The sequence below is a fragment of the Aquila chrysaetos genome, chromosome 9 (genome assembly GCF_900496995.4).
Source record: "Aquila chrysaetos chrysaetos chromosome 9, bAquChr1.4, whole genome shotgun sequence".
NCBI lineage: Eukaryota > Metazoa > Chordata > Aves > Accipitriformes > Accipitridae > Aquila > Aquila chrysaetos.
Window position 1 is genome coordinate 16,030,554 of NC_044012.1, and position 26,150 is coordinate 16,056,703.

General features: G+C 43.2%; 1 protein-coding gene across 5 annotated transcripts in view; it reads right to left on the minus strand.

The window, feature by feature from the left end:
- Window positions 1-1,223: 1,223 nt before the first annotated feature.
- Window positions 1,224-26,150, minus strand: part of ZNF423 (zinc finger protein 423) — a 238,302-nt gene continuing 213,375 nt past the window's right edge. For 4 of the 5 annotated variants that reach the window (XM_030025260.2, XM_030025259.2, XM_030025261.2 and 1 more), the window contains 3 exons: window positions 25,243-25,374; window positions 23,532-23,647; window positions 1,224-1,858 (listed from right to left, as the gene is read on the minus strand). In XM_030025260.2, coding sequence (XP_029881120.1) covers window positions 1,829-1,858; window positions 23,532-23,647; window positions 25,243-25,374 — 278 coding nt within the window. In that variant the 3' untranslated portion in view covers window positions 1,224-1,828. Of the gene's footprint in view, window positions 1,859-23,531; window positions 23,648-25,242; window positions 25,375-26,150 lie in introns of those variants that run through there. The other variant, XR_003924933.2, reaches the window with a different exon arrangement.

Here is a 26,150-nt window from a genome sequence, read left to right on the forward strand (position 1 = left end):
CCTATCATTTACCCCAAATGGGACATTACTTCATTTTTTTGAGAAAGGTGAAACTTTTCTCAAGCTAGAACTTGTACCTGCTCTGGTGCTTCCTGCTGTAGGGATGACCCTACTTCGGTTATGCCCAGTAGCCTTCCCTTACCTGCGGGATGTCCCACTGTCTTGAAGGAGCTATGTGTGTGCAACATGACTATCAACATCAGCAGGAATCTAAATGTTGAAAACATCGTCTGCAGTGTCAACAAGCTGTGCCCTTGCACTTGTTAATAAATGCACTATATAAACTAATTTGGGCATTGCCTACATGTCCTTGAAAACATTTTTCCTACAAAGTATCACTTACATGCTGCAAGCCCAGACACAGTACAATGACAACCAGTTGTGCACTAGTTCAGTGCAGCGATTTTGAAAGGCTCTAACTGTGCATGTTCCTATGCCACAGTCTCGCAAAGCCTTGTACATGGTGGGAATGGGTAACCACATCATTACAGCTGTCACAACTGCTAAACATCTGTCATGATGATTATGATTCATTCAAGCAGGAGATACCATGAGAACTGCATCTCACTGACTTTCCAAAGGTGTCCATGGTCTTTCAAATGACTGTTTCTCTGACTGGAGATACAACTTATCTCATTACCATATGATATGTTTAAAAAGAAAAAAAAAAAAAAGCCTGCTAATTAGCTGTTAGGCTGCATGATGGCAGTTTCAAGCATCAGAAGTATAGCAGTTACATAGAGCTACAATACCTGTGGGCCTAGAAGTCCACAGGCTTGAAATATACAGTCTCCTACCAAGGTCCCTGAGGCCTGATCCAATATTTGTGCATTTGTATACAATCCAGAAGGCTATTTTTTTTTAATTGAAACAAAGAAGCACAGAGATAGGGTCAAGGCAGCTATAGACCAGGTCCCCTCCATTCTTGCTGACTTGAGTAAAAGTTAAGAGTATTATAAGCTAGCAATGCCTTTTCATGCCCAGATTCAAGTTAGATGTTCTTACCTCACCTCAAGCTACCATGGGAGCCTGGGAGGTGCATCCAGAAGCAAACACAACGCCAGACACAGGAACGTGGCTTTCGCTTTCTCCCAATCTTCCTTTCTCCTGGGGCGCAGAATGCTCTCTGCCATCGGGTGAGCCATCACTTTGTGATATACACACATCAGCCAACAGTGGTGATACAGCGTGCACTGACAGACAGACAACCTCTGACGCTAAGCTCATGTATTCCCTTTATTGAACTGTACTAGTTATTGCAATCAGATTAAGTCACATTTATAAAGCAGACCATCCAGTTGCACTGAAACCGATTATATTCATTACATAGTTTTAATCACTGTCCGGTGAACTGGCAAATCCAATCAAAGCATTAGTCTTTAATTAAAAAATTAAAAAGAAATATTCAGACAATAGCCAAGCAATCACATCACAATGCACAGTTACCTAAAATTGCAATTAAAAAGCAGTTAACAAAAAAGAAAAAAATCACACCTAATCTTTAACTATCAATATAATACAAGAAGCAACAAAGGGCAACAGCATCAAAGCAGATTTATCTAACACTATAAATTCAGTCAGAAGCAGAAGCTCTAAAGTACACTAGCTGAAGCAGGACAATAAAAAATACTGAGCATGGAATACTTTTAATCTCTTCCATTAATATTCATTTCCAGCTGCTTATAATAGCAGCGCCTCATGGCCAAATCATTAGAGTTTTACATCTGGGTTGCAAATGACACTTTGATTGGATGTAATGTTCAAATGGTCCTCCCCACTGTGCCACCGTCAAGTCTTCTGCAGAGAGGTGTCCTGTAGTGCCAGTGGCTCACTGTGCGTGCTGGCTCAATGTGTGGTTCTGGAAAGACGAAAAAAGGAGACATGCATGAGGGGCAGAATAATAGAAAGCATGCCCATACCCTCCTACTCAGTACCATTTATGCAGAGCTCGACATAAAAGCTTCTCAATTATTACAAAACAAAATGCAATAAAGAAAAAGTACTCATAAGTAACAGCTGCCAATATGACACATTTGCTTTGTTCTGACAGATCTGTTAATGCTGGCATGAACTTAGAAATAAAATGCTACAAGCCAAGTACAGCCATGAGGGTTTCTTTTTTTTTTTTTTTTTTTTCCTTTCAATACATATAAAGAAAGTGGTAACACTTCATGGGCAAAAACTGCCTTTAGGGATTCCCTTAACTGTAACAATTAAAAAAAAAACCAAAACCCAAAACCAAAACTGAATCGTGGGGGGAACCCTTGCCGTATTTTACTCTTTTATTCTCACTAGTACCGGGTGCAAGTACTGGCAGCAAGAGACACCAGATTGTGACACACACTTCTCAGTCCAAGAAATACTTCGGCAATAACAGCTGAACCGCCAGTTCAGGCACCAGGGTAATATACCCAGCAGAAAAAAGGCTGGACATATAAACCAGAAGTTAAATCTCTTTAAAGAATAGACTTTGCTCTACACGTTTCTTTCAGCAGTTTAGAGTCTTTTTTGTTGCGTTTTTTCCTTTTGGTAAATTTGTAATAGCCTCATGTCATCACATCATGCAGTATCTCGCATCAGAGGATGCTGACCTGTCTTGCCATTTTGTGCAGGAGCCAATAAATCGTGAAGCCAACCTTGGAAGCGTATTTTTACAGCCGTACCAATTCACCTACATTTTCTGTGCAGACTGAAACCCCAGTCCCACATATAAGCTCAGCTTTATTTATATGGTTATTCAACTGTTTGAGCAACTAGAGTTGTGCTTCATGGTGAGCTTTTCTTGAGCTGAGTCCCCAGCATCCCCAAATATAAAAATTCATTTGCATTATTTCAAGCCTAAGCAATTTTACTAGTCTCCATCTGCCTAATAACAGAGCCGGGCAAGTCCACCAGCTTGAAGTGTAAGTTTTTAAACACGAAATGAATTTTGAATCTAATTATTTATTTACAATGACGAAGCTTTGAAATAAAGTAAGATATTTTAACTTTTCATAAATCATCTGGTCCTTCTACACTATCCACAGTTACATCTTGATGAGGAAAAAGAATGATCCTCTGCTTTATCCAGGGATGACATCTCCCTGATGAAAACCGTCTGTGGAAAGAGCTAATGGGCGGCCCGTGATGCGCGGGGCCAGGCGGGCAGGCGGCGGTGACCCCATTTGCAGGCAGGAACATTTCTGGACTGTGCACTCCCAAAAAGTGACCACCAGGTGTCAGAAGTGCTGCTGAGTTCCTAAATCACGGCAAAAGTTATCTGTGAGATTGTGGCAGGCGGGCTGCGAGGAAACTCCGCACCACAACGGTCAGGCTTTAACGTGCCAGAAGAGCACAGAGCACAGAGGCGGCAGAAGCATCGTAGCTGCCGCACGCACAGAAGGAGCCCTTGTGAAATTAAATACAATCAACTGGTGAAAACACAAAATAACTGTCCCTTGTTTAGCTTAACACTAGCCCTCTGAGCACACCCCGGTCTGTGACGCTAAATATTTCAGAATCAAAAAACAGAAGTACTGTGCAAAGACTTGGAAAGCTTATCGGGGATAAAGCATTACACTCAGATAATGTCAAGTGAATTGACAGTTGAAACTACTTTGCTTTTAGACAATTTAACATCACCAAACATAAAATCCCATGGCTTTTTACTTCGCTATACGTGGAAATTTTCCTGGCCTTAAGAAGGAATGACCTTTGCAGTGCTGGATGTTATTCTCAAGTCAAATAATGGCTTTACGAAGAGGATGGATGGAGCCCTACAAACACAATGGCAGGACTGACAAGAAGCTTGTCTGCTAAACCTAACTGGGAAAGCACGAAATGTGAAAGAATACACAGGCCACTCTGTGCTCAGACACGCTCCTTGGCATTTAACAATGGCCATTTCTTGTGCACTTCATTACAGTTCTATTTTTAGATCATCCTGAGTATCAATAAAAAAAGCGAAAGGTTTAGCATCTTCAAATCGAAAGAAGGGCTATTCGTGGTAGACAAATCCATACTTATTTAGGCAGTGTCATTTAAAAGATAATGCACAATCAGCACTAGATGCATGACGCACGGTCTACAGTCAGGGAACATGATTTCAAACTTGTGTGGCTCCTGCATTGATTACACCAGGCAGGTCAATAAAGGAATGGTATGTGGCTCTAAATCTGATAATGAAGCTTTCATTGTGAGCCCTCCCTCCTCAAACATGGGTTAATAATATGTTCTGAACACTCCTAATACAACGAATATACCGGGTTTGTGACCAGAGTTTACACAAAGAAACAAACAGATTCTACTCAAATCCTGCAGCCGTTCAGAGCTGGGTCAGGTAGAAGCTGAGAAACTAGGGCTATCAGTTTAAAAAAAAAAAAAAAAAATTCATATGCAAATCTTGATTTTGTCTTAATATCTTGGGAACATACCATTTATTCCCTTTGCATGCATTACTGGCAATCAATATGCTGACTAGTCTCCAGACCGAACAGTTAATAAATAGAGCCACATTTTATACAGGACCTCACAAACACATCTGTAATGCCTACGGACACAAGAGCCTGTATGCACTGAATCCTCCCCCTGCCTTTCAGAGAGCAGATCCTGCACAAGCCACGTGCACAAATGCTTAAGTCCTGCATGCCCAAGTGCTTGTGAACACCAGACCACCAGGTTCCTCCATGTGCAAATACTGCATAACCACCACTGGTGTGTATTCAGAAGACCCACAAAAGCCTGTCCGTATCCTCTGCAACCAGTATAGGTTTCTCACCCATTAAAATGCATTTCAGACCACACAGACATGCTTTCCAAAAAAAGTCTGGCAACCTGTCTCCTATTACTAGCAACTGCCATGTCTTATCTTCTTGCTTCTACTCTCTCTGCCCTGTGTGTGTGTGCAGCTTATTAGAATTGTGCTTTGCAGATGTCAGAAAGTGTCTGAGATGTTCAGTGCTTATATCTCTTCTCTCACACGTGTCTTTTGCATATTTGACCCATGCTTTATCAAATAACTTTATTAGGCACCTCTGTGTGTGCCCACAGACAAAGAAAATTCCCCTGGCTGACCAGACTTTCAGAGCAATTGAAAAATAAGTAAATCCTAGCATTGAGAATGCCCTGTGCCTCAGCAGAAACAGCTTGCACTCCAGTGCTACACTGGGCTGTTCCAGGCAGCAGAATGAAACCATAAAGGCCAGAAGGGAGCGAGCATTTTGAAACGTGCAATACTACGGGAACGCTTCTACCCGAGTTGCCTAAGGAAACTTCACCCCCTTTCCAGCAGGAGGGTGGGCTGGCAGGAAACAGCTTGGGTGTGATTTTTCAACTCTAGAAGTTAGAGTTAAAAAAAAAAAAATCTTAATGGCGATTTCCAAAGGAAAATAGAGCAGCCACAAAAATGAAGCCTCTCCAGGCATGCTTGTGTGTGTGTTTGCACATGCCTACCTGCTTACAAGGCCATCCATACTCGTATGCATTTGGGGGCCGGCAGGAGGCAGGACATAATTTGGAAGCTGAACAGTAAAAATGGTTCTTCACAGCTCCTGTTAGGCCCCCTGGTTTATGCATGGCTCACAGCTGATACCCCACTGAATACATCATTCTGAGACATTATTGCAGCTGGAAAACTGTACAGCAGCACTAAGTCACCTGTCAAGATCAAGTAAGTCACAGCTTATTTATAGGACAAGGTTGGAAAATTTCTTCTTTTCTTTTCTTAATAATCATGCAAAATGGATAGCAATTCTGTTAGCCACGTCAGTGGGAAAAATGCAACTACCCCGAGCCTCAGGGCTGTCGCAGTGTTTAAGTGGAATTTTCTACTGGCTGCACAATCCCCAAATGAACCATTCGCGGAAGTGTCTGTGACCAAGGAACTGGGCGACGGGTTTTGCAGGAAATAAAAAGATTTCAAAGAATGGTTGATTATTGTCCGTGTAGATACTGATTGCTCTCCAGATCTTCCCTGGGGACACCCCCTGCCTGCCCTCTGGATGCGGATCAAGCCATTTGTGCAGGACATCTACAATGAGTATTTCTCTGTTTTTCTACATGCATTATTATGAAAACACTGGCACGACAATCTCCATTTTCAGAGCACTGTGTCAAGAAGGAAAGCATCAGGCTTGAAAGATGATCACTTACAGCAGTTCAAAGAACTCTTACAAGCTATATAAAGATCGAGAGAAAAAACGCACACAAAAAAGCAGCACATGATAGAGCAAAGCTCCAAGCCAGGCAGTCAAGCTGGGAGTCTCCCACACTGCAATGACGTTCACTGCCAACAAGTCACAGGTGTACTACACAGGAGCAGGTGAAAAAAATAAAACGCAACTGCGAGGGGTGTGATAATGGTTTGGGGCCATAATACATCCCGTCTATAGTGCCATTGTGCATCTGTTATGTATTTAGATATTTTGTACCAGCCGCTTAGAGGTATACTGTCTGTGTGAGTGATCATATACACCTAAAAGACCGTATGTTATACAGAGGTTAAGAAATGGCACAACAAGGCTGGTGATGCCCACCACCCTCAAGTGAAATTCAGAAGCCTTCTGCAGTGTTACAGAGAGATTGGGACTCTGATGAAAGGTTATAAAGCCTCTCTCTCCCCTTCCAAACCCCATTAAAATGAACAGAAACCATTCCTCAAATCATTTCAATAGGAATTATGGAGATAATAGATTCATGCGACAAACAGCCAACGTGAAACTTAACTGGTGATTAGCCATCGGGTGACCCGTGGACGCGAGCACGCCGGGTGTTTAGGAGAGGGAGCACGCAGTACTTGCTGCCCGCACATCGCTTCTCCAGAGCCGGCAGCTCAGCCCATGCCTCCCTGGCTGCCCCCACGGCTCAGTGCCTGGGGACACTGGGGTTGCTGTGGCACTGCAAAACCACCTGGACTGAAAACACCGACCCCAGGGCTGATGCCTGAACACAGCTGCCTGATCTTGTGACACGGACAGTAATTCCTATTAATGCCTACATTTTTCCCAACATGCAGGAGGTCCTCCAGACCCAGGCGAGAGCCCAGGTAGTTTCTCTCCCTGCCTCGTCCTCACCTCCCCGTTCAGGTTTCCACCACCCCTTCGGGGCCCGTCCAGCTCCAAGCCCAGGGATCAGGGTCTTGGCTGGGGACTCCTTGGGGCTGCGCCCCCTCCTCCCCATTCTCTCTCCTTTGCCCCTTACGGAGTGGGGCTGGGGGGAACAAGAGAAGCGATCCCTCCACTGACTGGCAACACGCACAGCTTGCCAGACAAAAACTAAACCTCAGATTCAGGCGTTGACTTGAAGCAAAGGTTCAAGTCTCACATTTGAACATATATATAAAAAAAGACAAAACAAAACCTCCAAATTGCTACAAACAGAAGTTAGAGTGTCTAAATATTTACGAAATACCATCTGCAGCATTCTTTTTTCAAACAATGTTTTGCATCTTTTGAATTCAAACTGGTCCAAAAATCTCTCAGCCATTATTCCTCATTATACATCCATAAGCACAGACACATACGTGCCCAGGTACTATCTCCCTCTAACAGCAATCCAAAAAGATGAAAATCTTTATGCCTTGACTTTATAAAGGGATTACTTTAGGCAGAGGACACAAGATGACCCTTGCTTTAGCCACTGGAGATTATGCTCTCTACAGAAAGCTGTGAGCCTTAAATTGGTGCTGCTCTAATCCTAAACTGGAGAGGCATTCAAGGGATGCCATGACCCAGAAGAGCAAGAGGAAAAAACCTAAATTAAAAAAAAAAAAAAAAAAAAAAAAAAAAGGGCAGCACACTGAAGGGGAGGGAGGGGGAAAAAGGGAGAGAGGGGAAAAAAGGAGAGCGAGCTTGCTTTACAGATAAACCTTTTTATTTTTATTTTTAATTTCTGGTTGCTACTCTCCCTTTGCTATGAGGCTCTAAAGAAAAATCACCTTTGCACCCCCTTGCAGTTTGTATGTGCTTATTTTTAGAACTGTTTGACAATTATCCAAGGGTCTAAGACTAACAGATGGCCTGTCTTAAAGCCTCATATGTTCACTAGTTTGCACTTCTGACAAACAGTAAATGTACTCAAGAGTGTGCCATAAACAGGGCTGAATGAATACTCAGAACACAATTTAGTTAATACACTTCATTAAAACTGATAGTGGTAACCAATGTTTCCCATAAAACCTGGTGTTAATTGCTCTTCCAGTTGTTTCAGGTAACTCTTACCCGGTGACATTTATATGTTTAGATCACAGTTTTTCAGGAAATAGAGTATTACTTCTTTCCTTTCCCCTGGTATTTCACCCACTACATAAAATGCTTGTAACAAGTGAACTCCAAGTTATCATGGTACTCAATAATAAAAAAAAATTGTCAGGCAAGACAGGTTCACATGTCCCTTCTCTATTTGAAGAATCCCTTGAAATGGAGGTAGAGGCAAACAAAAGGTGGCACATCCTTTGTGAAAGGAAACGGCTGCCTGTGTTACTGCTTCCTTCATCTCTGAGCATCTGATAACTTGCCGTGCGTCAGTCAGTCCCCGTGTCAGCACACTTTGAGATGGCACTTCAACAAATGCAGTTAGGAAGCTGTCCTTTACAAGTTATTGAACCAAGAAAAAAAAAATAAAAATCACTTCGAGTGTCTAAGAAAATACGCCTGGAGGTTTGGTGTCAGCTGAGAAGCTAAGTTGCCTGTTTCCAATGAAAATATCTGTATCTGAGTTACTCTAATGCTTGCATATACTTGATTACTGCAGGGCCAAATGCACCTTTCACCAGTACTGGGACACAGAAATACTCGTCTGCGCCAGGACAGAGCTGGCCCTGGCACCCCTAGGGTTTCTGCACCCGCCGGGGAGGTTGAGCAGCCCCCTTCAGTGCCCGCTCACCCAGGGGACACCCTGAGCCACCCCCAGGAACCTGCCTGGCTCCTCCGGCGACCAGGACTTGGCGCTTCGTCTGGACTTGATGGGAAGATTCAGAACTTGTAAATTATTTACAGGGAAAAAAAAGCCGCTCCACACATGACCGACTAAATGCTGTCTGCTTTTTTTTTTTTTTTATATAAATCTTTTTCTGTGGCTGGCATGTTTCTATATTGAAATGCAACTGACCAGGTGTTGGTCTGTAAAATCCAGGCAGACCCAGAAGCACCCCCCCACCCTGCTGCCTGCCTTTGTTCTGCACCCCAGGGGCTGTGTGCTCTGCTGCCGTGCTGCATCGCCCCAACAATATACTTGCTCAGTTTTATCTCTATTACTTACACCACTTCTGTTAATTTTAATGTATTCTTGAATTTTGATAAGCATTTCTGTGTTATTCTGGGTTTGAAAAATTATCTTTTTATACAGATACCTTTCTTAGAGTTATTTTTCCCAGCACCAGCTTTTTCTCACACCAGCTAAGGATTTTTTAGATGATTTATGAATTTAATTTCTCTTCTAATTCAGGTTGCTTAGTCCTAATCAGACTTTGACAACTCACCTAACATGCTTTCCCCTTTCCACTTGAGACTAATAATTCTGTATCATCAGTCTTGTAGACCAGCCATCGCATTCTCCTCTTGTCTGAAAACTCAGAATAAACCAAGGTGAACCTATTACAAGTGAACTCCAAATGTGAGCCTAAGCCTGGCATAGCCTCTCATATTCGATCAAATGCCTCACTGAAAAGTCTATATGCTTCTTCCAAAAACACTGGGTAAAATGCTGAAGCACAAAAGCAAACCAAAGCCTTTGGGAAAATCTCCTTACCACAGCACTTTGGAAATAAAAACCACAGGAGAATACATTATTAAGAGATAACCGGAGTCTTCTGTTAGAGAAACTAGCCGTAAACACACCACGATTCACTGAGGCACCCAATGAAACCAGGGAGCTAATAATACCTGTCCTGAGGGACTGCACACTCCAGAGAATTTCACTCAGAAATGCAAATTTGTCAGTGTCCTTGTGACTTGTAGTCTACAGTACGCCATGCGCAAGAACAAAATAAGCTGAGGGAAGAACCTTACACTTCCTCAATGTAAAGGGAGAGGGACAAATTTAATTACTGTTGTCAGAAGTGCATAAAGCCAGAATATTTTTAGAATTCCTCCACTCTTCCCACAGGCCCACCGTTTCTCCCTGACTGGGTCCCAGAGCCGTTGCTGATCCCAAGAGCAGAAAAGGGCTTGCAAGTCCCAGTATGCCGCTCTCCTGACAACACTTGGTGCTTTAATCTCGGTTTGGTCAGCCCCTGTTTTTCGGGGGAGCTGGTCCCGCAGCCACCCCGGTGCTCAGGGCCACGGCCACCCCTGCGCCTCCACGGACATGGTCACCCACCCAGTGTGCATCAGCACACATGCCCTTTGCCCGACTTCGAAGCAACCTTCCAAAGCTGTCCTAAGGTATGCAAACACCCCGCTTCCAGTCCATTTTCAAATCTAAGCCCCACACCAACCACAGAAAGCACCTACTGTCCACAGATACACTCCTTTGTCTGTGCTACACCAAAAACTTCAATGCACGACCCAGTGCTGACCTGTTTTTATCTACTTACGGGTCCTACTCAGGGAAGCAATGATGTTTCAAAGCAATTTGCAAGCGGAGAACCATTTTCCAGGAATCCTTTTTAGGTATTCCTCTCAAAAACATGATTTGTTGATTTATTTGAAGCCTTTCTGAAGCATATCTCATTAATCCCCCCTTGATCTATGGTAAATCACATTGCAGAAGCCAGTTAATTGTTCATTTCTGTGAGGGCTGGCATCATCATTATGAGACCCTTTGTGACTCTTCTATAAACACTAAATGATTTCCTGATTGGGTCTTTATTATAGGACCAGGACAGCATCCTCTCGCACTCTTTTTCTCAAAAAATACTTAGAGCAAAAGGGAAATGCTTTACATAGCACCTTCAGCACTCACCAGTCAAAATGCATAGACAAAAGCTTCGTTGAGTGACCATTTCCATGGGAATATAACCCAACAAAAGCCAGGAAATTCAAAGTTGAACCGAAAACTGGCTCCTTAACTTGCTCTGGTGTTCTTCGGTATGGCAAGGGTCACCATCTGATTTTTTGTAGCTTTTTTTTCCTGCACCAATTAGGTATTCCTGGTGTTAAGGACCAGGTATAAAACAGTTTCAGCCTTAACTGTGAATTTTAATGCAAACATTAGCCTGGGCACATGTTGCACTTTTCACTTGGACAACATCCTCCATTGAGTGATGGGAGTTGCAGCTGAACCAAGTTGGTTGGACCAAATAAGCAAGTCCGGACAGCTGGACTTCACGCCGTGCCTACCCGCTGCGAGGCTACAGCACATCACAGTCTTTCTATCAGTCATTCTTTTAAAATGCAGCAACTAAAGTAAAATTCCCTCTAATGGAATACTGATCTGACAAACTGTATTGCCTTGTGTTACAGATACATTTTTCTTAGAGGCAGATAAATATTCCTGTCACGTGGTGCCCACATACTGCTCAGGCTGACAAAATGGCTGGTCAGTGACCTGTTGCCTTGGATGTAATGGCTGTTATTGCTGGTTTCTAATTTCAAAAGGGGCATAAAAATCCTCCAATGCAAGTCTCTCTGCTATTAAATAGCAAGGCCACAGTTTATAGAAGCACTTTACATGCCGTCCCATTAGTGTACATGCCACCAGCAGAGCAGAAATCTGCAGACAGGATTGCGCTCAGCCCACTGCCCACCACCTTGAGGAATTAACCCCAGAGGAGCTAGTAGTGTGAAAGAGCCAAGCAGGATTTGTTCCCATAAGTAAAAGAGGGGTCAAAACATCACCAACAGGAGCCATCTCCTCCAAGACGTCACAAGACAAAATAGTGAGGCGACATTGCTGTAGTATGTGTGTGAAACAACTGTAACGGTTAAAAAATGGGATTTTCCAGCCAGTGCTACTCCATTACAACAGTGTCACTGGAAAATCTGCTGGTCTCAGGAAAATCTGCCTTCTAAACAGCAAAATGCTACCTCTTAAACAATTGTGATTTCATGCAAAGACTAAGAGCATGTGTCGGCCCCAAAGGAGGAGAAAATTTTCAGAAGTAAATATGTTCTAAACCTCTTCTCTACTTCTTTTGGAGACACAGTAATGTAATGCACCAATGACAGATACGCTACACGCAGTCAAACCTCAATGCCCATGGCAATTTATTCAGGTTTAACTGTGCAACAGAAACAAATGAGGAGGCTCAGTGGTCAGGCAGGAGCTCTCCCCCAGGGCTGGCGCAGCGGGCAGTGCTTTGGCCGTTTCTGCATGGCGCAACGCCGAGGCAATTTGGTTCTGTGTACACGCTCTGCGCGGAGGCGACCTCGGGGGGTCTGTACTGCCTGCCCAGGACATGGCACAGAAGACGCACACAAGACGCTCTGCAGCGAATCAGCTCAAGCACGGCTGAGTTGATAAGCTCAGGACTGCTACTGCCAAACTGGGGCTAGCTCATGCAGAGTTGGGGTGATGGAGCCTCGCTGAACCCAAGCTGACCTAACAAAAAGCTATGAGCCGTCTCTACACTGATCCCATCAGCACATGCAGTCTTACTTCTATCATCTAGATTTTTCCAACAAAGCCACGTCACCTCATTAAGGACACACCGTTGAGTATCTTGTAAGTTATTCTATTAACAAGAAAGAAGAGAGCATTAGCAATCCTTCAGCCAGAGGTTACTGCACAAGTCAGGTCACTGCACATGCGCACCCAGCCCGTGCATCAAACATTCCTGTCCCATTTTCGTTTAACATCAGCAGAAAGTGCAGAACAGGCACAATCTGGAAACAAGCTGTATTCTAAATTATTTTACCTTTCTTCCTTTCCCTTCTGGTCAAAGGGAGATATAAAACTACTCTCAAAATATGATGATAAAGCAGAGTATTAATTACGCAAACATCAGTATATGATTGAATATACTTCTTTGAAAGCAACTTCAGAAAGAGCGAACAGCAAGGCTGTTCCAGGGCTGTTTTCAGGTCCCTGAAAGTAGGCTGGGTTGAAAATACCAACAACCTTCCTGACAAGAGCACAGAGGTGCAGGCAGTGACAGCCCTATACACAAGCCCGGGTGCAGAAAGGCAAGTTACGGACTGACTTTCTAACTATTCCTTCTCCTTTTGTTGTTATCAGGTCCCATTTTTTCCTGATGACTCATCATGCTTGCTCCATGTATCTGAGAACAGGTAAGGCAGTGAAGAATTAGCAGGAGTCTCTCTCGTGCTTTTTAAAATCACCCTGGGAAAACTGACCCTTGGGATCTGGCCACAGGCAGGACCCCTGTCCTCAGCTCGGTCCAGCAGCCAGGGCTGGAACCGCTGCTCCTGCTGCCTTTCACTGGCCAAGGAGATAAACCCTAGGATTACACCCTAAATCTCTTACTCAGCAAATCAGAGGTACACCCAAGGCCTTCTAAATTTCTTCATGAAACTATTTTTTAAATTCCTTCTAACGGTAAAAGTGATGGGGGCTCTGCCAGCGCCACAGCAGTAGGCAACAGCAGTACAGTATCACTCCAGGATTTCCTGTCTGGAATTTAGGCTTCACGTCTGAAATACAACACACACACAACACTTGTATGACTGAGGAAACACAAGACGCTTGCCACACATTTATTATCTTCCTAGGGAAATGATATAGAGGACAAAAGAGACTATATTTACTCCCTCCCCAGCTGCTTTTACAATCTAATAATTTATTTCTCCTGGACATAAATTTCAGATTTAAACGAAATCCCTGAAACCTAAAGATGCCACATGGTAGAGTCTAGGGCAGTATTTCTTTCTGTTTTGGAGATGGAGTGCTTAATGCATTGCTCTGTTAACCAGTAGCCTTAAATTTTGGCTGGGGGGGGGGGGGGGGGGTGGGGGGGAGGAGAGGAGGTGCGGGAGAGACAAGCAATTAGACTGTGGCAGACCCTAGATGCAAATACGGGCGACTGTGATTACTACCTTCATACTGAGTTAAAAATATCTGGTTATTGAAAATTATTTTCTCAGTCCATGGGGGTTTATCTAGGTTTAGGCCGAGATGTTTATTTTTTCTGCAGCAGCTGTACTGGGGGATTCTTTTACAACATTTTGCTTACACAGTAGCTATGTATCATTCACACTTCTGAAAACTGAGGTGCTTTCTATGATGTAAGAAATCTCTGCAATTAGAAACAACCATATCGTCTTTCAAAAAAAATAAAACAAATAAAATACAACTCCAAAGCCTTCTAGTCAGCAGTTAAGACAGCAGTGCTCTTAAGGCAAATGTAAAAATCCAGGGTATAAATTCATGTTAACTGTTACAAATATATCCATCTGTTCACAGACTAACTAGTGACTGAAACTGATGAATCCACTGAAATGTAATTTTCGAGCCCACTAGCGTCTGTTCTCTTCTAGTAATAAAGTAAATGCTTTTCAATAACTGTGCTGCTTTTGAATGCCAATTTCCATTTAAGTAGGTTCGGGTTCTCTCTCCCTCTCAAAAAAAAAAAAAAAAAAAAAAAAAAAAAAAAAAATTAAAATAGCAAATGCCTTTTCTTTCCAAAGGTCAAACTAAGCTTTTAAAGAACAAGCAACATTTCAGCAAGGCAGAGAGGACAAAACTCCAATCAGATAAATGGACTGTGTAATGATTGAGAACCACGGCTGCCTCAGGTTTCCTGAATGGGCTGTAGGATAGAATTTGGCACAAACAGTCAGATGTTGAAGCTTATATCTCTTTTACTGCAGACAAGAAATTCACTAAAAATATATAAATAATGAATGTGGCTGGGGATCTCTGCTGGTACTACTGCTGGTTCTGCAAGATGCAGGAGCAGAAACATACACTGCTCCATGTTTTTGTTATTAGTGAATCCTTGTTCTCCAACAATAAACACAGAATATGTTATCTGAAATGGCTTCTGCAGCACATACAATATAAGTTTCAGCTCTCTAAAAGTGCCAGCAAATTGCAGAAAGATAAGTTACAAAGACGTACCTAATTTGCTGTGATGAATTGTGTGCATGCTTCAGTGATCAAAACTGCAGCTGAGACCTATTATATTTAATGATCTAGACATTTCTTGTGAAAACACTCAGGCATATACTGTTATGTCTGGACAAGCATCCCCGTTTTGCTCTAGCAGCAAGCAAATGAAGAGACTGAACTTTTAAAAGGATGCTGTACACCACCTTTGATGAGCTCTTTAAAACGGAGGCCGGTCAAGCTCCACTATTTGCCTTAGATAATGCTTATGCTCTGCCCTTTCCAGTGCAGCATCCCTCTTCCTTTGAAAAATGAAGTCAGTTCCTTTGGATGCTAGCGACACTTACAGGAGGAAACAGAGCTAATCTGTGCTCAGACCCCAAATTACGTTCCACAGCAGCTACTACAGCAGCAGAAAATCAAAGGGGCTGTATTAGAGATCTCTTCCCACCAGCAAACAAAAATTGTGACAAGACTTTTTGGAAAGAAAACAATACAAAAAACTTTTATTTGCCTACATACTACACAAATGTTCTGTTTCTATTTTAAGGACTATGTCCTGCTTAGAAAGGCATGTGCCACCAAGCCCGGCAGGGCCAAGCAGTGGTACCCAGATCCGCTGTCCCTGAGGTCACCATCCCCACGCAGCCAGCTGTGCCGACGGCCACGCTCGCAGACCTACAGCTTACGGCCCTTTTGCTCTGTGGCTCTACGCAGAGCAGCAGGGAACAGGGCTTCTTACCACCTTCCTATGGGGACAGGAATTTCACCTTGTGAACATATGAAGGACTTCTGAATAAAAGGTCTGAGGCTTCCAGGGCTTTATGTCTGGCTCCTCCAAATTTCTCCTGCATGGATTTGCATATATTGCTCAACTTCTGCCTTTCCAAATTTGTAGAAGAGAAAAAAAACACCTCAGAAAAAGTGCTGGTAAACTTAATTCATTCACAGTTATAAAAACCACAGAGATCTGCAGAGAGAAGCCACACAGAATATTCTTGCTACCACACATTCAAGAGCTCATTTTCTGAACCTCTTCCTGTCATTCATTGTTCAACAAAACAGAGCAAAACACAAAAGTGTGCATTTGACTCCAGAAATAAGGATTTCAAAGTGCTATTTCATTCACCTGAGGAGCTGCTAAATACTAGCACAGTGGTATAGTGATAGTGTGGTAAAGAATGAAGAAAAGGTATTTGTTAATTGTTGACATAACAAAATTAATTTTCCATCCCTAAACTTTTTCTCATCTCTCCTGTGAGCTCTGATGCAATGTTACTGACTGGCACTGCTGAAATGCCAACTTGCATTTCTCATCCTTAATTTCTCTCTAAATGTCATTAGTAATTGTTATTGCCAGACCAGAGAGTGCAATCTGGTCTTTCCGAAAGAAAATCCATTTCTCATTTCTTCTCCTTTGCTTCCTCCTTTTGGTCAAGGATGGATGTTTAACACAGCCTGTGTGCTCTGCTTCCAGGAAGACGGGAATGCATTAACGTATCTCGAAGTAAAACATTCCTGCTTTATTTATTTACATATAGTATGCCTGGATCTTTATGAATACCAAATTGTATATTCAGAAGGGTCTTTAAAACACATCTTTCAAGAACACTAACAAGCCTTAATTGAATAAAGCTAACAAGCAAGGGAAAGAAAGACCCTTTAATCTGTGCATACAGACTCCTCTCTGGATGCTTCCATAAATTACTCTTTCTGGTGGGCAACAATGTTGTCAAATATAAAAGCATATTATATGATTTTTCTCTCTTTCTGTCACATGGAAAACAAAACTCTTCACTGAGATGTGTAAACTGGTCTACCTTTGCTCTGGATTAACGTATCACCCTCATTTACCCACGCAAGTAAAAATGGTTTCCACCACTAAGATGGGAGGTGTGCTTAGACATCTGTGTGCAAAGGAAAACCTGCAAGTGTAAAAGGTTGGCTCCTTGCATATCATTATATATTGCGCCGGTGATTTGTATAGTTATGTGCAGCTCCTACAAAATTTGGTCTCCAGTAGTTAGAGGCAAGTAGTACTTTGGCACTTTGAGTCAATTTTAGGAAGGACTCTGTGTCGTGACAGACCTTTAACTGGGCTCCCCGTAATCAGCACATCCTACATTTGTGTGTCTGCATTATGTTTTGTAACGTATATAAAGTAATTAGTTCAAAGCTAGGCTGCATTTCCATATCGATTAACTAAAGGCATCCTATCTCAGAATAAATAGACATTTGGACATTTCCAGCCAGGAATTGTGCTTTCAATAAACACAATTGATGCATATACATTGTCTCTTGGCAGCTTACACTCCTGCCCATCTGTTGGGATGGCATGGTGCCTATGCAAAAGTTGGTTGGACCCTTGCCCTAGGGCATAGATGACAGGCAACGACGGGTTTAGCTGGGCAGCCTGAGCGCCGAATCCAAGTGCCATCTCTGCTGTAGGAAGCCCCTTCTGTGTGCCAGCACTGCCACATTGGAACGACATGCCTCCTTACACTTGATCACACATGTTGACACTTGGGTGCGCTTAAGTGCATTAATGACTGAAACGATGCCTTTCACCTGGCTCCCTTCTTTCCCCCCCCGCTCTGCATCACTGCTGGGTTTTCTGCACATCTTAATGCGAAGTTGCGCACACTCTGCTAGCCAGGGCCAGCCACAGAACGGCGTTAATGGTGTAAGAAATGAAGAAGGGTTTTTTGTTATGGGACACGCTGCTCCAGTGCCAGGCTTTTCCAAGCTTCATCTCACGTGAGTCTTTGCGGACTTGAGAGATCTTTCTGTGTCTCACTGAAGAGACCTCAGGGATGATAAAGATGCAGCAATATATTGATCAGAATCATTTTTCCAAATGAAAAAATGCTACAGCTTGTCACTACATCAAACACAGGGCAATTCAATATTTCTGCACCATCGTCTGTTTCAACAGAATTGGCCACACAAAGAGGCCACGCGGTCTGGATTACACGGCTGTTCCAACAGCATCCCCAGCCCCAGACGCAGGGAACTCCACCTCATTTTGTGCTAGGGAGGGAGGTGCCGACGACTCACAGAGGTGCATGAGCATGAACGTCTCTGGCTCTTACACAAAGCATTAACCTCTGTGGATGTCAGGCCCAGGAAACCTCCAGCATCACCCGCACAGAACCTCAGCTGCAGCAGAGCCCAGCGACAGCCCCACATAGTCTGTGATGGCGTTTCTTAGCTTTCGCCTTTGTGAGAGCCTGTTCCTAACCCCAAATTTTTGAACAGCCATATATTCCTCCTCCCCTGAATTTGCTATAATACATACATGCTAAACATACATATTGAAAACCAGAGACCTAATAGGTAAAACTCTTCCCTACTGTGACAACAGATCAGAGATAAAACTTATGGGTTTGCAGTCCATAAAGAACGTTCAGGCAGACAGACTCAACACGATGGGTATATGCCTACAGCACTTTTAATTTTTAATTATTGTTAGTTATAATTATCTGACTGCGTCTGAATGAAACCCAGCAATATGGCTGAAATAGATTTTGGTATTCCTGTAATTTATTAGCTTTGTAACTACTAATAATTAAAATTTAACAATACTCCAAGCACCATAGCAACGTTTTTTAAGAAACGCTAGCCAAATCTGCTAGGATAACTGACTAGGTCATTTTCAGGATTTTAAAGGAGGACTAACATTAAAAAAAACCCAAAAGGGGAAGATAGATAACAGACTCTTAAGAGGCTATCAACAACCAAAACGCAAAGATATAAATCCTGTTTAAAAGAAAAAACGGATTTACTTGCAGAAAATTAATTCTACACATGATTTTGTGGGTGCTTCATATGAAACTCAGAAAGAGCTTGTGGTTTGTTTCCAGCAAGAAGCTCCTGATGTTTAACATCTAAGTCACACCTAAGTTCTCAAATACAGCAAAAGTTACGTTAAGTGAAAGTACCGCCTTGAGATAGAGCCACATTTCAGCTCCCATTTGTCCTGCCATCCACACGCTCCCCCGGGGAAAAATATTTTCTGCAACTTCATCAAAATACCATAGATTTGCTTTTCTCTCAGTGACTGTATGGACACTGGAGTCCAGAAGCACTGAGATATTTCAGAGTGTCGCAAGCACATAGGGCTGTTTGGAAGAAAAATTTTACTCCTATTTAAGTAAGGTTTTGTTTCTTGTACCCCCAGGAAGTAGGTAAAGCCCATTTTTCAAGTAGGAGCTGAAGACACTAACCACTAAAAGATTTTGACTAGCTGGGTACAGACCCCAAATTGCTTAAGTCTTTCTTCAGTGTTCTGATGATTGGTGGCAAACTAAGCCCTTAGACGTAGCCCTGTAGACTCACCTGGTTGCAGGTGGGTCACGTACAAGCCAAGAGGCTCTCGTTCTCCCCATGTGGTTCAGGTGACACTGTTGTACCCAGATGGCCCCAAGGACCACTGGCACGAGCAGTTGGACGTGTTGCTCCTCATTGCCCTGCTCCCAGGGAAGCCATCACAGGTACAGAGCAGCATCTTAACGTCCCCCATCGGGCCACGTCAGGCTACGCGGTGCCTCGCCGCGGTGCCCCCCTTGCCTGGGCAGGATGCAGCCCTCTATAGGAGACACCTCTAACATCGGAGCTGACATTAAAAGCAGACTTAAAAAAAGAAAACCTGCTTAGGGCTTGATCTGCTGTAATCAGCGGAAAGAATCCCAAGGACTTTGATGTGGACCAAATCAAGCCCCTGGAGGACGTTCATGGTAAATCATTATTAATATAATGAGTGCAATTTCTGTGCAGCAGCTCATGCCTGTTTATGGATATATGAAAATTGCCAGCTTTTCACATAAAATAAAATGAGGAGGGAGACAGACCACAGTGTTAGCCAATGAGCCATAGTAGCCATTCTCCTTCCGATATGTGTATGTTTAAAGAAACTGGGCACTTAAAATGACAGCAAATTCCTCCAGTGAAGCTCCCTTAATTTAGTGGTTTGACATATCTCCAAATCTGAACAGAAAAGAAAGCCCTTTATTCATAGCAGGCAATAAAACACCTGAACACCTGTGCTAGGAAAGACCTGGCAGGTACCCTGCTCCCTTGGTATCTGGATTATTTGTGCATTGTTTATTATATCCCTTGCCTTAGTTTTCATCAATTGTAATCATTTAGGAGGAAACAGTATGATTAACAGTACACAAGCAAACAGCAGGAATTAATCCTTTAAATACAAATACTTCATTGGTTATGTGATAACTCCTTGGAAAAAGCAGTGTGGCAAAAGAGTACATATGAAAATCCTCCTTAAGTTTCCTCTGAAAATCACTGCTCAGTTACAAATTGCTTAATGTAATTCTCGATGCAAGCAACTGAAGAGGCATCCTTCCCTGCTGTGAATCACACCACAAATACAACTCTCAGCACCCATTATGTGCCATAATTGCTGACCCATCTTCGGTGTTGGCAGGGCTCCCTGCTACATTTTAAATAGTAAAGACCAAAATTTCAGTTGTCAAAGAGCTAGCTCATCTCCCACGTCTGAATGCCCTGTGTGCCACTGTGGCTCCAGCTACCTGTGAGAAGCAGGCACGCCGGCGGTGGCCAGCAGCTCCTGACACAGGTCCTAGAAACGGGGCTCTGTTTGAAAGGGCTCCTTCTGCCCTGCACGTGAGGAACCCCCCAAGCCTCCACCTCTACGCTTGTTTCAGTAAGTGTGTTTCGGTAGGGGAACGAAATGCCATAGCCTTGGTGTTCTATACATTAGCTATAAATTTACTTTTTTCCAGGAGATTTGCATCATATTCATAGCTGTCAATCTTACAAACTGAGGATGTGAAAAACACTGAGCTTCCAGCCTTTCCTCTTCTGCCCTAAGGGTACATGGGGTTATCACACATACTGTTTCCTTTGTGTTTCATACTTAACCTTACCATGTTTTCTTTTCCTCATTTCCAATGAGATAATGTAAGCAGTTAAGTAACATTGTTTTCTTTTCTTCTGGCAATATCATCAAGGTAACCTCACTGGCTCATTGCTCCAGATTCACACCAGAATTTCCACCGTTTATAAAATGAGCTCAGTTCCTCGGAGCTTTCTTAAGCTGTGGTTTTATGGCTCCATCAGATGGTGTAAACTTCAAAGCATAAACCTATATTAAAATACCACTACTAGTTCAGAAGTGCAAAGAGGGTTTGATTGCTTCCCGAGCGCTACGTTGCCGAAGCAGTATTTGCACCAAACACTAAGAGTACGTTTACAGTGGCAATGTTTCTCACCACATGGCACACACGTGCCCTTCTGGGCTTACTTGGTGTTTACCCTAACTGTTTGAAGAAATGTTCACAAATCAGTGGGGCTAATTCATGCAGCTCCATGTCATCTCTAAAAGTTACCTCTTCCCTGTGCTGCCTGTCATTTTCCCTACCCTCCTTGTTTTTCTTGCTTTTCTGTAAGCACTCCACTCTGAATTTCTTCTTGAAATAGTTGAACGTTCAATTTTTTTAAAAAGTATTTTCAGTGGTTTCGCTTAAAAATACAAAGAAGTAAAACAAAGCATAGGTTCAGATTCTGACGCTAGTTATTTTATGCCAGTGGGAAAGCCAGATCAGAACTGAAAAGTCAAATTCATCAAGTGGAACCCCTTGACGGATGGTGATTTGCCCACATAAGAACAACTGCACAGTTAAGAGACTGAAAGGTTTATGCAGATTTAACCCTAACTAGCAGCTGAACAACTGTTTTACTGAAATAATATTACATCTTCGTTACTCAACAAAAATATAACTAACAGTTGAGGAATTTAGAGCACGCAGCTTACACATCAGAAACTGATGAGATAACCATGCCAAGGCAGACTGGTTCAAAAGTCTTGAGCGTTTCTAACTGATTTATACACACTTTTTGTGTCCTCCTTGGCTCAGGTATTTGGATTAGTAAAATCCCTGGCATCAAGTAAACAAGTATTTCTGAGTCACCGCTGAAATAAAGACTAAAACTGTGCAGCTAAGTACTGAATTTTCATTCAGCCAACACCATTCAAAACTACTCGTGTAATTATTATGAGCACAGAAATTTGAAGTGCACACAAATCCTGCATAAAAACTGGAAAATTACAATCATAATTTATCTGATTAAAGCTGCTATTTGCAGCAATTTTGCAATGCACAACACTTCAGAGTTGAAACACTATGTAATTAAAACTGTTAATTGCAAAAAACGGGGCGCTGTTAAGACTATAATTTAACAAGGTTCTCTTTATTTGACCATCTGATTTTAAAGGTTAATGCAGTGGCCTAGGAAGCCAGCGTGCCCATTTTAATTGTGCTGGCATATTGACCAACCACCACTTTAAGGGAAAAATGGGAGGAAAAATCAGAGCCAGCTTTGCAAGCCACTGTTGCCTTCATAAAACGTTCATAGTGAGAACACACAAACCCAAAAGTTGCTGACTTTATTAAAATATTAACAAGGTATAGTTAAAACTTTTGTACACTTATGCAAATCAGGTTGCTAGAACAAGGGAAAGAAGAGATTCCCCTGGGAGAAAAAAAAATAAAATCAACAAAGTGAAAAGATCAACCATCCTTCCACAGCATGACAGCACGACACAAGAGGCAGCAGCTTGGGAATTCAGCAAGATAAATAAAAACCCTCCAAAGTTTAAGTAAATCATGGTTTATAAAGCTAATAGATTTAAATGAGGCATACGGTACCATTCTATAAAAAGACTGCATTTGCCAGGGGACGGTAGCAGTATTTTGGTGGCCGTGCAACACAGGTAAGATATGCCCGGGGAGGACAGCCAGGGCAGGCACCTCCCTGCAAGCTCTTTAGAAGGGCAAGCTCTGGTGGTCCATTCCCCAGGAGGTATCAGGCACACGCGCCATGGAGGTTTCAGCATCTATGTGGGTTTAGCAGCAAAGGTATCAGTGTGATTTAAACCCCAGCCTCGCCAGCACCGCTCCAAGGCGGCCCCTGGGACCAGGGCCCCGAGAGGGGCTGCAGCAGCATGCCCAGGTCAGGGTCCAGCCCCTCTGAAAGGCTTGCTGCACCCAGGCTTTTTGGAGGCTGAAACTGCTGTGGCTGTGACCCCCAGTGCTGCCGGGGAAAATGGTACGTAACACCTGGTTTGCAGAACCTGCAGCTTATTAACGTGCTAGTGCCTTGGTGGAGCCTCTAATTAAGCATCGTGTTGAGCTGCACCCACGCTTTGCTCTCATACATCGGTAGGGAAAATTCCTTTACTTCTGACTTAACAGTGAGGAAGGGGAGGGGGCAGCTACCATTTGCTTAGTCTTTGTATGTTAATCAGTCCCTAAATTATTAATAGAGAAAAAGAAATTATTTACAAGGTGTTTGACGTAGAGATGTCAGGATGTAGCAACACTACTGTCAAGAGAAATACTCATAAAGAATCATGATATCTGTCTTGTCTTATTTATTTATTCCAGCCATGCTCAGAGACCCCTTTCTCCTGATAGCACTCAGGGAGGCAGGAGGAGAGTGAGAGGCTGTTTAAGGGCAGAAGAGACCATACCGAGGGTATGCACCTTTTCTAAGTGCTGCACAAGGGTGACGGTTGCACAGAGAAATCAACAGCTTTAGCTTTCCTTTTACTCCTGTTGTAAACATACCTGAAGCTCTGTTTGAAAGAAGAACTTCTGTGGGCACTGGGAACAGTCATAAATTTTATCTTCCTGCCCGTGGACTGCAAAGATGTGCTGCTGCAGTTTGTTTGCCTGTACAAAAACTGAAACAACATACTATGATTAGTTAAGATTGCTTCATATAAGGCATCTTGTCTCGAACTACACTTCTACGATTGCAAAGACTCTGAAAAGTCCAAGGATATCTGCCAGACAAGTGCCAATACACTCGGTTCAGCAGAATTTCCTTACAAGTAGTCAATTTAGAGTCTCCAGGCTGACAGTCAGCTTACTTCTAACAGACTCTAAATCCTGTATGGATTTTTGATATTTCACACAAAGCTAACACTGTCCACGGGTAACTGGAAGAATTCAATCATCAGACCAAAGAGAGGACATCACCGCTCCTGCGGGGAGCCTTGGGCCCACGGCAGGTGCATCAGATGCATTTTTAATGCAGGACAACTGGGCCAGGAGAAGCCTTGATGGCTGGTCTGGAAGACACATGGCCCAGAACAGCATTTCTGGCAGACATGTGAATCTGAAAGGGCAGGCTCGTCACAATATTTAGACCTTTTAAATGGGTTGTCCATTCAGTATAAAAAAAAGATTATGATTTAACATCACAAATATCACAGCATCTGCATTATGATTTTGAATTGACAACTATTCTGACTTTATCAAGTAAAATTTGGAAGTGAAACATATTGAACTGCAGGCTTTAGCTGGTTAAAAATATATCTTATTTAATTTTTGTCTCATTTTATATGAATGATCATCAGTATTGAAAATAGCTTCTTCAGCAGAACTAAACACATGCACTCAAAGAGTTATTTTGCAGCATGTTTCAGGAAAGGATAAATTAACTCCAAGCTCACACAAAAAGCAGGTTCTCAAATTGTGGGCCAAACCCTAAGGAGCATGGATTCACCTTACTCCTCCTGAAGTTAAAGGAATCGCAGGTGCTGCCATGCCCCTTTACTGACAACAGGTCCACCGTCACACCTATTTGATCCTCATCTCTCAAACACATTGGAAATGCAGATGTTAACCATGGTCTTGAGGAGAGTATAAAAGGCAGCCTTTAACATTCATCCTGCAGATTCTTTAAAAGCAAGATTACCCAAGATCGTTTGCGCTGATGAGACAGCTTAAAATGAACTACAGGGAAGGAATACCTAGCAGGCCCTCAGACAGGAGTTAGAAATGCGCCACCACGAAAAAACTGGGCTTAAAGAAACCTCTGAGAGGGCAGCTGGAAAACTATACAGTTGTACAATTCGGTCTTATCAAACCTTTACTCACGTGAGCCTCTCCACCGTGAGAGGACTACGAGTCACCTAGCCTTTAAAGGGTCCTTGCTCAGGTGAATAAGGGCTTGCAAGAGCAGGTCCGTACCTTGCAAGTCCTGCACTTGGAAACGCGTCACACCTGCGAGCCACAAGGTATAATTTAAAAGGCTTCGAATTGTGGGGGGCGATGCAGAGCCCGCCCCATGCGGCAGCACTGCTCGGTGTCAAACGCCACAGTGCTTCTTTTCAGAGCGAGCCCCAGTTTCAGACAGACAATATTTTGAACATTTCCAAGCACGGTATTTCTTTTTCCCAAGGAAAGGACTACAGTATTTTACAAATCCCCCGAGTGTCATTTCTGGATCAAGCCATGCACGCTGAGGCTTGTCTTGGCCTCCCTGTCTTACCTGTGAAACAAACAGGGCATTTGAATGTGCCTCCCATCCCCTCAAAGCTGTGCTCAATCAGGTGACACAGGAGCTTTGCCGGAGAGTCAAACATCTGGTTACACAGCTTGCACTCATGATTGATGCCTTCCTCTGCAAGGTTCAAATGATACAACTTGTTAGTGACACAGCAGATTAGCGTCGGGGATGCAGCAGCAGTCGGCAAGAAGCGCCCGTGCCGGCGCGCACGACTTCAAGGACCCGCAGACATTGCCACGGCTCCGGCCCCATCAGAAAAGCAGGCCGAGCCGTTCGCGCGGGGCGTTCAGGTGTACAGCCCCCGGTCGCGTTTAGGGGTGTTGATTTTCAGCTGCGATGAAAGCGGTGCTGCGATCGACCCGCCGGGAACCCACGCGCCTGCTCCCAGGCTCGTGACAACACTGCACCGCTCCACCTCGCATCCTACCACAAAGGGAGAGCATCCCTGCTCTGGGCATAGATTATTAAATAGTCAAACAGCATTTAAAATGAATTTAACAGTGTGAACTCAACCAACAACACTGAAAGCGGGCTGAAACGCTATCTTCACCTCAGACTACGCTGCTAACATACGGGAGAGGAAGAAACTATCAGAGACTAGCAGGAGCCCCGAGCAGAGTGTCAGCCTTAATTTTATATCTCTTGGCTTTTTCCAAGGTGAAGAGAGACCATCGAAGGTATTTAAATGTCACTTGAAAGTGTAATTTCCATGTCATATATCTTAAGCATTGAATACACAGGGCTCACTTTAAATGCCCCTATATTCTAGCTGAACTCATAGGGAAATAACAGTAATTATTACTATTGTTTCAAGCATACTGCTTTTGTAAGATGGTATGTTTCTCTGTTTACTGAAGTTTGTGGTTCTGGGTGCAGTTGAGCCTTATTAT